Source organism: Coffea arabica, chromosome 5c, assembly GCF_036785885.1.
Source record: "Coffea arabica cultivar ET-39 chromosome 5c, Coffea Arabica ET-39 HiFi, whole genome shotgun sequence".
In the NCBI taxonomy this organism is placed as follows: Eukaryota; Viridiplantae; Streptophyta; class Magnoliopsida; order Gentianales; family Rubiaceae; genus Coffea; species Coffea arabica.
Window position 1 is genome coordinate 212812 of NC_092319.1, and position 15418 is coordinate 228229.

At 36.6% G+C, this 15418-nt stretch overlaps 2 protein-coding genes across 3 annotated transcripts; one reads left to right on the plus strand and one right to left on the minus strand.

Annotated features, from left to right (window-relative positions):
* Positions 1–1729: 1729 nt before the first annotated feature.
* On the minus strand, positions 1730–8917 carry LOC140007571 (ABC transporter B family member 26, chloroplastic-like). 2 transcript variants are annotated; one of them, XM_072050278.1, is made up of 18 exons: positions 8158–8916; positions 7861–7988; positions 7665–7707; positions 6667–6711; positions 6429–6551; positions 6218–6321; positions 5902–5956; positions 5720–5790; positions 5469–5571; positions 5112–5322; positions 4588–4661; positions 4231–4287; positions 4081–4155; positions 3698–3772; positions 3344–3625; positions 2718–2776; positions 2590–2650; positions 1730–2213 (listed from the first exon to the last, which is right to left on the minus strand). In XM_072050278.1, the coding sequence occupies exons 1-18, from the start codon at positions 8632–8634 to the stop codon at positions 2133–2135; spliced, it is 2124 nt and encodes a 707-aa protein (XP_071906379.1). In that variant the 5' UTR covers positions 8635–8916; the 3' UTR covers positions 1730–2132. The 2 variants fall into 2 exon arrangements, with proteins under 2 accessions (XP_071906379.1, XP_071906380.1); XM_072050279.1 differs by lacking the exons at positions 4081–4155; positions 4231–4287 and having other exon boundaries at positions 8158–8917.
* Positions 8918–10956: 2039 nt separating this feature from the next.
* LOC140007572 (uncharacterized) lies at positions 10957–14958 on the plus strand. Its single transcript, XM_072050280.1, has 6 exons — positions 10957–11163; positions 11330–11421; positions 12059–12158; positions 12534–13395; positions 13489–13622; positions 14036–14958. Exons 1-6 carry the CDS (start codon positions 11078–11080, stop codon positions 14889–14891), a joined length of 2130 nt encoding a protein of 709 aa, XP_071906381.1. The 5' UTR covers positions 10957–11077; the 3' UTR covers positions 14892–14958.
* The last annotated feature ends 460 nt before the right edge of the window (positions 14959–15418 follow it).

A 15418-nucleotide genomic window follows, 5' to 3' on the forward strand; every position in this document is an offset into this window, starting at 1 on the left:
AATGTGCTTCCAAGGAATGAGTTTCTTGGGCACAAAGCCACCTTACAACCTTGTCTAAGAAGAAGAAAAAGTTATCTGCTAAAATAAAGTAAACACCCGAAGTTCTCAAAATATCAGAAACTTAATCTTGCATGAAATGCTTAGCTATGGCAATCAATAGTAAGCAAACAATAATGTATGTGAGCTGAGGCACTCTGTGTTTGGTAACTGCAAATTTCACTTGATGACATTTAGACAAATCAACGTTTTAAAGAGGTAGACAAATCAAAATCATGTTGTTGAAAGTGAAAAGATCCAATCGGACAATTGAAAAGATCCAAAAATAAAAACAAAAAAAAAAGAAGAAGAAAGAAAATGGTGTCAAATTAGGGCATTCAAAGTCAGAATAGTTAGTGCAAACCTGTGTAGAATCTGAATCAAATTCTTCCTGTTGTTCAAATGTTGGTACGTGATATTTGGTAGAAGCCGCAGCGATTTCGTCTTGTTGGTTGGAGCTACAGTGGTGGATAAGAAGTGAAAACTGAAAAGTGAATGTTGAAGTGAAGAATACAGAAACGAGTCAACAACAGAGAACTGAGTAGATGAGAAGAATAGGAGTTTTTTTGACTTTTTGAGGCAAAAATTGTTAAAAAATTGCAATTAAAGGCTGCAATTCTTTGATAAATTACAAAACTACTACAAATGTTTTCATTTACTTGCAAAATGGAGTCTCGTATTTCACAAATTTGCAAAAAATTGTAGGATCAAGGTAGGATCATACGATTCTAGACGATCCTACTACGATTCTACCGATCCTATGTAAATTAATACAATTTGCGATTCTGAATACGATCTGGATCGATTTTGGTTATCCAAATCGTACGATCATACGATCCGGATCGCGATTTTGACAATACTGGTTGATATTGGATCACCGCGTAGCAATACTGGTTGATACTGGTTGACAATACTGGTTGATCACCGCGTAGCATGTCCCACACACACCTCATCTCATTTATGTCATTGCTCTTGCCGCCTGGCAGCTCCATAAACTACATCATCATCACCACACAAGGAAACTTCTATCATCTTTTCTAGTGTTGTACTGATGAGATTAAATTTACCGTTAAATATAGAATACTAAAGATTATCAACTCTTAGATTATTTCAAAAGTATAAATTACTAAATGATGTAGCAAAATACAGGTAAATTATAATCATGAATATCGTACCCAAAAAAGGGATCGTAACATTTTCTAATCATTCATGCTACATACAGCAATCCGTGCATACGTGTATCTATGTCATAAAGCTCGTTTATACGAGTCTCTGAACACCACTTCGCAGTTTAAGCTATCGACCATGGAAAGCGACAAACTGAGTCAAAAAGCGTTCGTTAGCCAAGGCGAAAACAAGCTACTCAAGGAATCAAAACAAATTAGCTCCAGAACAACCACCACGATGGGAAGGACGCTGTAGAGGATCAGAAAGCCTTCCTCGCCGGACTCGGGGCACGGACGGTTGCAGATGCAACCGTCCCAGGCGATTTTCGTCATTATCAACTACGCGTAACTTTCTTTGTATATCGTGTAACTTTTTTTGCATATCGCGTAACTTTAGAGCAAATTTTTGTGGGACCCACACATAGCGTGGAAATCGAGTTACAACTTATAATCTCAGCCGCACAAAATTTTGAGGTCAAATCCTGGCCATTAACCGCTCAGGCCCCATTTCCTTCCTCGCCAACAGGTTCCACAATCCACTGACTTCAACACAGAAGCACTTGAGCAGCTGTGAAGCCCTTCGTTCGAAAAATTAGGCAGTCCCGAGCCTCACCCTCGGCCCTAGTGTCCGCGCAAAACGTTAAAAGTCAACCTCCGGTCTCCAACACGTTATTTACAGTTGTTATCGGGCACTACCGAAAAAAAGGAAAAAAGAAAAAAGGACACTGTCAAACGTTTTGTTTTGATGCTCGCAGATAGCCACATCATGTTTTTCTCAGTTTTTCTGATAATCGATGAAGGATAAATTAGAGGCATTTGCTTAGCCTTGACAGTGTTTCCTTCCCTTCATGTCAATGTTCTATTAATTTTACCATCTGGCACTTCCATTTGACGTAACACTTGGGGTGTAATTGCCCTCCTTGCATTGGTTTAAGCCCAGGCATTAGCTTGAATTCTCCACAAACGTGCATACAGTCCATCCTTCCTGAGGAGATCACTGTGCTTGCCATGCTGCGCCAAGTTCATGCATCCAAAAATCAGTGACTTTAGACCAGACAATGGAAGTTTCAGGATTTCTTTAAGTCATTCTAGGAAGCTAACTGCCACTTGGAATACTGATCTAAAAAGTGTAAATTGAGGCGGTATGCACATTGAGATTTGAGGCTCATAAACAGAGTTGGATGAAATGATGATGTTTAACTTTCAAATTTGCCTGCAGGAGAAATGAGTTGATGTTCCCCAGTTTTGCACAACAGAAAAGTTAAAACCCTTAAAACCATGGAAGATCTAAAACCAACGCCCACAAGTTGTTGCAGGCATCCAGCCTAAACGCAAATCTCTTGAAGTATGAAAATCAAATTAATTGGCTTTGCAGATGAAACTTTACCTCAACAATTTGCCCGCCATCGATTACCAGGATATTGTCTGCAGCTTCTAAGGTAGACATTCTGCAGATGTCCAGGTCAAGAATTGCAGATATAAAATCATAAAACACCAAATCAATTAAAAGCTCACCTTTGTGCAATGACAATGACAGTTCTTTTTGTTTTGATTTTGAAAGACTGGAGAAAGCACTGAGAAAGAGAATAATAGGTAAGAAGCAAGTCCAATAAAAATAGAATTGAAAGTATGTCACGATGACATGCTTTTAGAAATTTTAATGATGAGTCCCTATGAAACAGAAACAGCTAATAACCCTCATGTACATTTAAAAACTCCTGTAATGACCCCACTGGCATTCAATCACACATGTTAATTTTGTTAAGATGCTTTGCAATGGATATGATACAGCTAATAGACATTGTTAAACGTCAGATAAAGCTGAAAGCCTCGGGTATTTTTGACATTAAAAACACATCGGATTCTCCAAGTCTTTCAATCTAGAATGAGTCTCCACAAATGGCATTGATTTCATGAAAATTTATGGGGAAAGTTTATCAGGTGGAGCTTTAAAATTATAGTGAAGTAGCAGGATTTTCTTTCAGTGTAGCAGTCAGCATATTGCAAAGTACTGAGGCAGAAAATTATTATTTTTCACATCAATATAGTGTTATACAAATCTTCATCGCATGCTTCAAAGTATTTATCCTTGCTATGTGTTCATGGTGGAATCTGTAAGTGGTCTAGGGAGAAAACTGTACCTTGATGTAGTATTCACTTTCTGCATCCAAAGCGCTGGTAGCTTCATCAAGAACTAGAATTTCAGGGTCCCTAAGAATGGCCCTTGCAAGAGCAATACGCTGCTTTTGTCCTCTACTCAGAAGGTTATCATTTATAATTGTTCCATAACCATTCGGCAGGGAAGAGATGAAGTTGTGTGCATAAGCCTGCTTTGCAGCCCATTCTATATCTTCCTGTCTGATATTTCTATTGCAACCGTAACATATGTTTGACTTGATATCCATATTAAACAGATGGGGATCCTGCTCATACAGAGCTCTCAGATACCAATTCTCTGGCTATTTCAACCAAGCATGAGTACTATCAAATCTAACCTGTCCAACAAATCCAATTTTTCCTCTCAGCCACCTGATGTCGAGTTCTCTATGGGAAAAATGATCAATAAAAATCTGCAATGAAAAGAGAAACTATAAAGTAAGATAAATTTTATGAAAGAAAATAGTAGATGGTCAACCCAAACCAACTTCAGAAAATTACAAGCATTTCCAGGACAAAAAATGTTATTATAGCTCTCCAAGATGTTCACAAGAAGTATACAAGAGCTTAAACTTGCTTACAAATTCCATAGACATCATGCCAAATTAGCTAACTGATGGAAAACTTGCAAAATAGTGGAATGACAGAACCAATCCATACATTCTTATCTGACTCTCCACAAGATCTATTACAAAGTTAGCATAGATGCAGATACTTGTACCTGACCATCAGTTTGTTCATAGAGACGAAGCAAAAGATTTATCAATGTGCTTTTCCCACTACCACTGACACCAACCTTCAAAAGAAGTTGCCATTCATTATTTAAAATTTTTCGAAAATCAAGTTAAAGCAAATCAATTAGAATTCTTACGATTGCAGTTGTTTCATTTGCTCGTATAGAAAAGTTCATGTTTTCTAAAACAGGTACCTGAACCCAATAAAAGAATAAGTTGTGAGAGTTCTTATTTTATCAAAAGAATGGAAACAAATATTAGGAACTGTAGCAACAGCAATAGATTTTGATTGGGAAAAGAAGAAACAAATCAAGGTAACTTGAGTACAATCAACATAGTAAATAGATGCATGTACCACTACGAAGTTCATCACGGGATGGGGTCTAATATTGTAATTATGCTCCAGAAAATGTAACATGGTAGGTTTTTATCAGACATAGGTGGACAAAGAAATCTAAACTGATAAAATTGCAATTTAAAATATATGGAAGTACCATATTCTGTGACGGGTAGTGAAAGGATACATTGACAAAGTCAATATCACCCCTTAGCTTTGACAATTTCACTCCTGTATATGGCCAGATGCTTCATTAGAGAAAGATACGAAATTAAGTGACAGAAAGTAAGAGCCAACACTAATGTGAAGTGTTGCAAAGTAGAGATATAGAATTAAATATCAAAATCATTTGTTTATATAAATGAAAAATTTGCTTAGTTTTCCCATTTCTTTATTGATACTCTTCTTTTGTGTGCAAAGGTACTAAAGTAGGAACAGCAGAAACACAAGGAACCAAGAGAAACAGGGAAAAGCAATATCTCAAACGAGGTGCTATAAGCCTAAATCTATCGTACAAGAGAAGATCAAGCTACTGTAGATGACAACATCCCAATATGAAATAGCATAACTAGAGTTTCCAACAGAAAGGGATCAGAATTTATTAGCTTAACCAAGTTGGGAACATAATTAATTGCAAATAGATATCAGAAAGCTCAAAATGTATAGAACCATATTTCTTGCCTTTTGATAATAATTGATCATTTGACGAGAGATTCATCAACAGGAAAATTTTTTCACAAGCTCCAACAGATTGAAGTAATGACGACAGGTTGTCTTGCACTCTCCATGCCGCATAAATCAACCACTCACAGTAGAAAACATATTTAGTAAGCAGCTCAGCTGATACGTGACCAGTCAAAATAGACATGCCGCCTAAAAGAACTGCCAAAACCTATAAAATTTAGTTTGACAACAAATGGACATTAAAATTGATGCTGTCCACAATATTTTCTTGCAAGAAACACACACCATCTACAGTATGCTCTTTTAGATTCTCATCTATTCCTAGAGTTTTCAAAGCCTTGGGAAGAGATAAACCTGTGTAAAGCGATAAAGGGAATGAAAACTCATACTCCAGAATCCATTGGCAGCACTTTCTCGAATTCCCACAAGGGCTATGTTCTCGAGTTGCTGCACAAACCTAACAACAAACGAGCAGGAAAACGTTATTCACGACAATCATTAAACCAAATATATCAATATGCCCTCATTATCTTTTTGGCCAAACATTTGAAAAGATACAAATCAAAGCTAAAAACTTTCAAAGGCATTCTTGTAAAGATTGTTACCTTTCAACTTCCTGTCTTTCTGTTCCATATGCTCTGACAGCTCTGATCAGAGAAAGTGTTTCTGTTGCAACCTGGATTGTATGAAAAGGTGGCAATGAAAGAAGGAAAACTATTTGTAATTTAGCCAAATTAAATCAGGTAAATTAGATGGATGAAGAATACGGCAGCTCTTCTTCTCTTACTTCATTTGCAGAAGCTGTATAGTCTTGGCTAAGCTTCGCTGCTTTCTTTTGGTACCTGTCAAATTTAACAGAATTTGAGATATTGCAAAAACATATTAACCAGTACAAGAACCTAGACAAGTACATGCACCAGAATCTCATAAGCAACACAAAGATATAATACTTGCAAATTTTCAGAATGACCTAATTGGTTGAACACCAGCAAACTATTGATTAGCTCATTTAATACTCTTTACTAGAATTTTCCAAGCTGAATCAAGATCAAGAATGACAATATATTAGAGTTGATGAAAGTCCTTAAAATACGTGGGCTCACCTGCCATAAAAAAGAAAGATTACTGATAGCAGAGAGCATATCACCATCGTTGACAGCGCAAGAGGCCAAGACAAAGTCACCAAATAGATGAATGCTCCTGTTCCCTAGAAGTTACAATTCACATTACTAGCTGTACGAGATGAAAGATCAACTGATTACCAGGACAACTAAGCAAGATCACATACGAACCAGAATTGAAAAACCAACTTACCTGAAGCAAGTTGCGTACAATCAGATGTAGATTGCCTCCAAAAGTGTGGGATAATCTTTGACAGTCTGTTCCAAGCCTGCTGGTCAAATCACCGACAGCTTCGGTACGAAAAAAGGAAAAATCCTGTATGACAGGCAATTTTGATACATCATAAAAGTGGCAACTGACAGTATATCTCAAAATACCAGAAAATTAGTAGCATGCACATTATGTATTGAAACTAATGCAGAAGTCAAACCTGATCAAGAAGAATGCTGTACAGAGTTTTCCTCATACGTTTAACCTGCTTGATTGGGTCTTGTACCATCAGTTATGACTTTGACGAAAGAATGAGTACACATTTAAACAGGTTGTATGGAGGGCAGATGTTCAACCAGACCATATCATTACAAATGCTAGGTGGTCTTGAAGAGAGGGTCAGTTGATGACTATAAAGAGTAGATAAAAAGCAACTCTAGTAGTAAGAGTAAGACAATGAAGAAAACCACCAGGCTATCAGACCTATGCCTACACAATTAGCGCCGGTGAAATAACAACAGAAAAACATTGAATAAAACAAAAGAAATAGAAGCATTTTAAACATTAACACAGAAAAAAAATGAATTCCTTGACAAGGGTGTGGAAAAGCTTCCAATTGATACATTATGAACTTGCCATGAGGAAGAACAAATCCACGAGTAAACATTTTCCTCTCTTCCTTGTTCCTTTTTATTGGGTTATTCATGCTTCTCTTTTGAGTTGTTTTTGTAGGGAGGATAACATACGAATGAAACTCATCTTACATAAGCCATTCTAAGACTAAGGTTCCAAGCATGTACCTAAATCAAGAGAAGACTATAATTGACAGCATGTCAAGGGAATGAGTAGTTTAATTGTTTATGTGTGTTTGAGATAAAAACACAAGGAAAAGATTGAAATGTTCTTTGACATATATAAGTCCTTGACAACAGATGATCTTCTCCTCGATTGAGTATCTGATTTGTCAACGTGCCGCTGAAGGCAAATATGAATAATCTAAAATACTTGCACTGATTTGTTGCCTCCAAGTTAGGTTGTCATTGCAGATCTCACAAAATTCAAGAAGCATTTACTTTTTAAGGCAACCGGTTTCTTGTATTTAACTGATCAAGCTATACAAGGAACAACTCCGCCCAATAGATATAGGACATAAAATATTTTGAAAATTAAAAGAAAAAACACTCGTCAACAAACCACACTGTTAGTCTCTAGACTCACCAAGACAGTATTTGCAACGGCAAAGCAGCCACTTCGCAAGCCACTGTCCATAAAAATTCATGCACCTGTCACTAATTTTAAATAGTACCCTTCATGGCTTATAACTAGTTAATGGTCTCTGAGACACATGGAATATGACGCCTTAAAAGCAACAATTTGAAATATGAGCATTCAAAGTCGAAGAAGGCCAATAGACCTGCAAATCCCAGAAGTGAAACAAAGGAAAACTAGTAACTTTGAGTTCCCCAGGAACACGTCCCGGTTACCACTGTGTGCAGCGAAGATTGATGCAGCCAATATACTTGGTATTGAGATCTCCGCTACCTGAACAATAAAAATGCCGCATTATACAGTAATGAGCGTAGATAGCTAACAACCACGGAATTAAAGGGGCAACCTTCTCTCTCTCTCTCTCAATATTAAAAGTTGATTTAAAACACTCTGGCCGAAATGGTAGAAATAGAGCTAGTTTGACGAGTGAAAATGAACCAACCGCAGCTATGGCAAGGGCGGCAAAGGCTGTGCATAGGACCCATCTCTGATCAGCCACCAGCGTCCACATCCTAGCAAGGGCATAGGGAAGACTCACTGGATTGGCTGAAGTAGGGGAGCCATCTTGTTTTCCCTCTGCATTATATAAATTCCACCAACTCCCACCTGGAATAAAAGGCCTAACAATATTCACCCATTCCTTTAATTTGTCAAAATTAGAGTCCCCTATTTGAAGTCCATCATCATCGTCATCTTGATATGCTTCCGGAGAAACACCACCGCCTTTTACGGATGAAGACTCTGAAAAGTGGGAGTATTTTCGAGATTGAACATTTGGGACTGAGATTGAATATGGAAATCTCAACTTACTATTGAAGGCTAGGTTCAAGTGTAATTTACGAATAGTGATATTTGTACTACGGAGTTTTCCAAATTCAGGGCTAGAATGAGTGCGGGGACTGGTCAAACAAATTGCCATGCTCCTATCATCCTAATCAAACTCAAAAGTGATTGTATTCTTCAGTTGGCGGCAAAACAAGCATCTTCACAAATAGAAACCCCCCATAATTCCCATTGCCATAAAGGAACCACTGCTTCTAGCACTTGCCGTTCTATATCCGAATGAACATTTGCAACATCACATTCAGCAGCGCGACATGGAAAGGCAGCTTCATTACCTTACCGTCCCTCAGCTCGTGTATCTGGCCTGGCAAGTGTACTCGAGTATCGGCCAAGTTTAGCGATCCGGTAGGAAATAATATGGGATAATTTCAGAGAATCTCCCCTGAGGTTTATAACAATTTCATTGATCTCTCTAAAGTTTACAAAATTACATTTTTCTCCCCCTAATTTGATAGTTTTAATGATCAAACCTTAAAATAACATTGACTTAGTCAAATTTTTAAATGAATACCCTAAAATATTCTTGTGTAATGAGTTTTAATATATTTTCTTATACAATTGTAAGATTATCTAGAACAAATACAAGAAAAATGCTAAATTTTTCTTGTCTATATCTAATATTTGAGAAATGACTATAATAATAATTTTATGATTATAATAGGATTTCTTTTTAGTATTTTATTATGAATTTATATCTATATAATAGAGAAGAAAGTGGGATTACCATATGTTGGTAGTAAATTTGGGTCATTTCTTTTCATTTATTGTTGATCTTGATACCAACGAAAAATGGAAAACATATCACCTAAAATATTGGATCACGTATAAAGTTAATTCATCAAAAAAATTACTAACTCGACATTTGGTTACAATATAAGCTATAGACAATAATGATAGTTCTTTAGTCTTGTTGGGAAAAAATGAATAAGAAGGAAGATGAATGAAAAAAAAATACTTGTAAAACTCATTCTTAATATGAGCATACCAAACAAGAAAATTTCATTTAAATGTTTAAGGATTGTATTGTCATTTTAAATGACAACAAAAGGTATGCATAGTTTTTAAATTATCAAAAGAGCTAAGTGAAATTATAAAAAATCTCAAAAGAGGATTCTAAAATTATCCCAAATAGTATGCATGAACCCAAGTCGGGCAATATGGAATGATCTGGAATCAAGCTCTTAACACGTAATTATAATTAGTAGGTTTTAAGGGATGTCCAATGCAATCATTAAAAAATGCATTTGTAAAAACTATTTTGATAATAAAAATTATGGAAGGTACAATTAATCTATAAGAAGTCTACGATAACAAAATAACTTGTTTTATTGTTAATTGGAGAAATGTAAGTGGTTTACAATTGTGAAATAAGTGATTAAAAAACAAATAATCTTTGCAGAAATAATGTTGTTAGATTTCGGAATTTCTTTTTGACCTATTTAAGACCATTATATCTTTATAATTAAATAATAGTTTGAAACTGCAGTGATTTATTAAAAAGTACTTCACTTAAGAAAGATTTTAATACAAGTGCTCATTAAGTAATTAAGTATGTTGTTTAGATGCATGTTCAATGAGTTAGATAATATATAATTTAAAAATTTTAAATGTATTTATCTCTTTATTGAGTTCATAATATTAAATAAAATAATTAAATTTCATATTTTATTTTTTAAAACTCAAAAAGACCAATTTGAACTCTTACTAAAAGTGCTACTTTTAAATTTATGGGATGATTTTTACCAAACATCTCAAAATTACTTTTATCATATGCTTTTCTTTTTTTTGGGCAAAAGCACTGAACTTCTAGACGGGATGTAAAAATATTTTTAAAATTAGAAAAAAAAGTGATCATTGCCTCTGGTTAAAATAATGGAGCATTACTAGAAAGTATCATAAAATATTGCAACTAACAAGATGTAATTACTAACGGTGTGACAGCAGCTTTGAAGATCCTCTTCAATTTTACCTCTTAAGTCTTACCCCATTCTACCTCATATTACCTTATTACTTTTGCTAGTCAACAGCAATACACAGTGTTATAATAATTGTCATGACCTCCACTATGATGCATTCAAGTAACTTAATAAAGTTAAAGTTTTAATTGTATCAATTTTGAAAATACGTGTTCAGAGTTTGAATCGGTCGCAAGAAAAGGTGCATGAAGTCACACTATTTGATCTCGGTAACACGAAAAGTCTACTTAACTTTTCTAGAATTCAACCAAATATTTGTTACTCTTTACTACTTTCTAAGAATAGGAGTATGAACGAAATTTTGAAGGTAACCACAACAAGTGTAATTTCTGAAACCGCGGGGAGGTCCTTGTAAAAATAATAGCACATCTCAGGGGTGGTAAGCGTAATATCGCAAGCGCTGCTTTTTACGACGTCGTTATGGATCTCGTTCCCCTAAAGATGCTAGCAGCACAGCTGTAAGTGCAGATCGAAGTCGAAAAAGAGTGAACTGTGCAGTTGCCGGCGGGTGGCAACCGCTCCGCTCCCAACCTAAAAGACGCCATGGCAGAGAAAGAGCCCGTGAAGTCGAAGCCAAGACCAATCATACGATTAGGCCTCTTCCTCATGTCTCATAGTCTCCTTGTTAGGTATATACGCTATTTTATTTTATTTTATTTTTATAATTTATATTGTAAATGTCTGCGCGCCATTTATATGTGCATTCAAGCTTTACGGAATGCGGATTTCATGTTTTTTTAACGGAGTTTGGATTTGCAAAGCTGATAAATGTTGTACTTTGGTATGGAATTGCAGTGTAGTGTGCTGTACGGCTGGCATTTTGGCGCTCCTGCTCTTGCCTGTTCTCGCCAAGAACACCTACATTTCCGAAAACGCTCTCATGCCTGGTTAGTTTAACTTAAAAACTTCCTTTTCTGGTGCTTGCTATTGTTGTCATGATGCGTGTACATGTATGTGATTTTCTTGTTTCCTAAAAACGAACATTTTCATCTATTTATTAAAAAAAATACACTTTTTTTTTTTTAGTTGTTTCGGATGATGTGCTTGTTTGAGACCAGACTACGTCTTGAAGCCTAAATTTCACTTAACTGCGATTTGGCGCCACTGGAAATGCTGCAGACTATCTCAGACCGTAGGAACTTCAATTTGAACATTGTTGTTGAAGATAAATACCAGTGGTTTATATGCCCTGCTCAGCTGAGCTATAAAGTTTAATATATGTCTGTTGTCTGATGTGTATGCTTTGAGGCGAAAAGCTCCTGGAGTGTTCTGAGTTGTAACTAATGTGAATTTTTACTATGTGCGGTTCAACAATATCAATAATCAGTTGAGTCTGTGTTTACAGTTCCATGACCTTGACTAAAATTTTGATTATAACTTTTCTATTATCTGATTTTAACAACATAGTCATGTTCATGTAGGGTTTGTGGACTTCATTAGTCAATCATTAACATCCTATGTTGCTTGCCAAAATAATGCTGTTCTTGATTTTTACTTGTGGCATCTTGACCTGTTAATCTTCAGGTTCTGCCAGCCCAATGCTCTCCAGTGATGATGTTTCGGAGGCAAGCAGATTTGTGGACAAGATTTTGAGCTTAGATTCAAGTTCTGCAAGCTTAGGCATGTGAGTAACTTTCCACAATTTTTTGTTGTTTCTGTGCTGATATTCTACTCAAATGCTCTCTTCAATTATTATTGAAAATGTTATAATTACAGAATGGGTAAATAACCAACAACATGTCTATCTTTGTTGACTTTTTCCTCATAAATCTGGTGGACATCATGTGACACTAGCTACTAAGCAGTATTTTTCTCGATATGGCTTTTTTGTGCTTCAGTGGTGGTGTGAGACATGGAATGCAGTAATAGGATTTTCGACATCATGGTTTTGCAATAAAGCATTCATCTGTTTCAGAATTATATCACCATACTATCTTCTTTTTCTTTTCTAAGTTGCACTTTTTGTACATTTTCTCTGCCTTTTCATGTTTGGATGTAGAGAAATTCCGAGATTGATAAAGCAGCATATTACAGCATTGGGTGGCGAAGTTAATTATCATGAATTTAGATCCCAATTGAATACATTCCGTCCACTGCAGTTTTTTGCCAGTCCTGATCCTGGAATCATCCAAGAGAATTATAGTTGTATGTCATATGGTCTTAATACTGTTGGAATTATTAGAGCTCCACGTGGAGATGGGAAGGAAGCTATAGTAATAGTGACACCTTACAATTCTAGGAAAGTCACTGCCGGCGAGGCTTTATCACTAGGCATTGGATACTCTGTCTTCTCTTTGCTAACCCGAGTTACTTGGCTTGCAAAGGATATTATATGGCTGGCTTCAGATTCACAATATGGGGAATATGCTGGAGTAGCTGCTTGGCTCAGAGAGTACCATACACCATTCTTTGGTGGCTTGGGAAAGCTACATTCTGAAATATGTTGTGAACCAAGTGGTTTTTCTGAGTTCGAAACAGATGCAATTTTAGAAACAGGAATTTCTGATACTTTTCGACATGCTGGCACAATGGCTGCTGCTCTTGTTATTAAAGTAGCAGATAGTAGCTCAGAGTTTGAGAAGGATGCCCTTAGCATTTATGCTGAAGCGTCCAATGGTCAGATGCCAAATCTGGATTTGGTCAATATCGTGAACTATCTAGCAGTACATGGGCAGAATTTAAGGGTGAAGGTGGAGAAAATACAGTCATTTCTTCACTCTTGGTGGCTAAGGGGTCTGGGTGGACTATTTGAGTCTCTGGGAAAACTTGCTAGAAGTCTGAACCCTCAATGGAGCTTTGGTATATCAATTGCTGAATATGTTGAAGGTTCTGCTACACTTGCCAGCTCCCTGTATAATCAGGTACTGAAACCTACTTTCTCTCTAATTTATTTACTGAACTAATCAAGTATGAAAGACTTTTGCTAAAGATTTGGGAACTATGTCTTTTTTCAGGCATTGGGTGTTCCAACAGGTCCACATGGGGCTTTTCGTGACTATCAAGTAGATGCAATAACTATGGAGTTCTCACGCCAGCTTTCACCAGGTTATAGAAACCGACGAACTGAGTTCCTTATGCGAGGAGGCAGGTTGGCTTTAGTTTGATTTAACAAGTTGAAATTTTCCGATTCCTATGGATTATCTTAAACAGATAGCAAGTAAATAACCTGCAGTTTCAGGAATTGTCTGCAAACACCTATATGGTTGGAAATATGTTTCTGAATAAGTAGTTTGGCTTCCGTCCGGTGTATGCATGTGTGCATTTTTTTTTAACATGAGGTCACCATGACTTCTTGTTGTTTTAGTCTTTTTAGATTGGCCACTAAAACTTCTATATTTTCATCCACTAGACATTTACATGTTCTTTCAAGGAGAATTTAATATCGTGAACTATTCAATTTTATCGTGAACTAAAACTTGTTCTCTCAAGTTTTCTATGGATTCCTATTCAATTTAGATGGTCTTTTCTCCTTTGAACCAAAACTTTATCACTTTTGTGCAGGTTGGTAGAAGGAGTTGTACGATCTGTAAATAACCTGCTTGAGAAGTTTCACCAGTCCTTCTTTCTATATCTCTTAACGTCTCCGAATAGATTCGTTTCTGTTGGAGTTTACATGATTGCTTTTGCATTGCTCGTTGCTCCCCTTCCCATGGTTGCAGCTTCACTCTTTTCTGATGCCAGTAAATTGGGTTCTATGAATGAGCAATCCACTTCAGGCCCCTTTAGTAAACCTGCTCTCAAGTTTAGGTCGTGGAAATGGCTTCATGCAGCAAGAACTGTGTTGATCGTTCAGTTTTGGGGTGCCTTTATGACTTTACTTCCTTACTTTTACTGCCACATACCTAATTCCTCCCCGATGACCAGACTTTTGATCTGGATTGTGCTTTTGATTATCAGCCTTTTGCTCTTATGGTTGAATTTAGGTTCAATATTTTCACATGGTAACAATACTCAATCTCAGAGGACACAATGGGCTTATTTAAAATCGGTGACAATTGCAGCTGCCTTTACAGGGCTTTGTCTAATGTCAGTGATCAACTTTGCAACAGCGGAAATTGGAGCCCTACTGCTGGTTCCCATGTGTTTGATGACAGTACCAATGAAGCTTAAAGGTTGGACCTTGAGAACCTCTATGCAAGTTGCTTGTAATCTAGTTTTGACCTTTCTTGGGTTTCCACCAGTTGCATTTGTAGTCTTAAAAGGTGCACTAAAGGGTTTTGACAGCATAAGCATCGGTGAATTTTGGACATGGATGGAGGCACTTTGGGAATGGAACAGTGCTACATACGTGTACATTTGTATGGTTCACCTTCCGTGTTGGGTTTTGTGTATCCTCACTTTGTTACATCCTTGTTGAAAGAATCCAAGTCATGTGTTGTGCATTGTATGACATGCAGAACTAAATAGTTGGCTGCCTTCGTTTAGATCTCCTGTTCATCTTTTGTGTTTCGGGTATATTTTTCATGGCTCATACTGATTCAAAATTGGTGAACTAACTTGGCCAAAGTATTAACTGCTTATGGAAGGAGGCACCATTTCTGTCCTCAGGAGATGGAATCCAGTACAGTTGATCAGCGGCAGTGGCATCGATTGCTTCTTGAACATGCTAAATTATGGGGTTACCCGGCTTGTAAGCCCGAAAATGTGGCTGCTCAGAGATGCTGTGAATCTGAGTCCTAATTGGAATCCAGCAGAGACGTAAAAGGGATTGGCCTTGAAATTCACTACTGGAGAGAAGATCGGCCTTAATTAAAATTTTCAGAATAAATCTTTGGGCACGGCACTTTTTTTTTTTTTTCTTTATTTGCTGGAACTGTAAATTGTAGTATCACGATCAACAACATTGTGAAAATTTTTTTTTTTTTTTTTTGGAATTCTTGATAC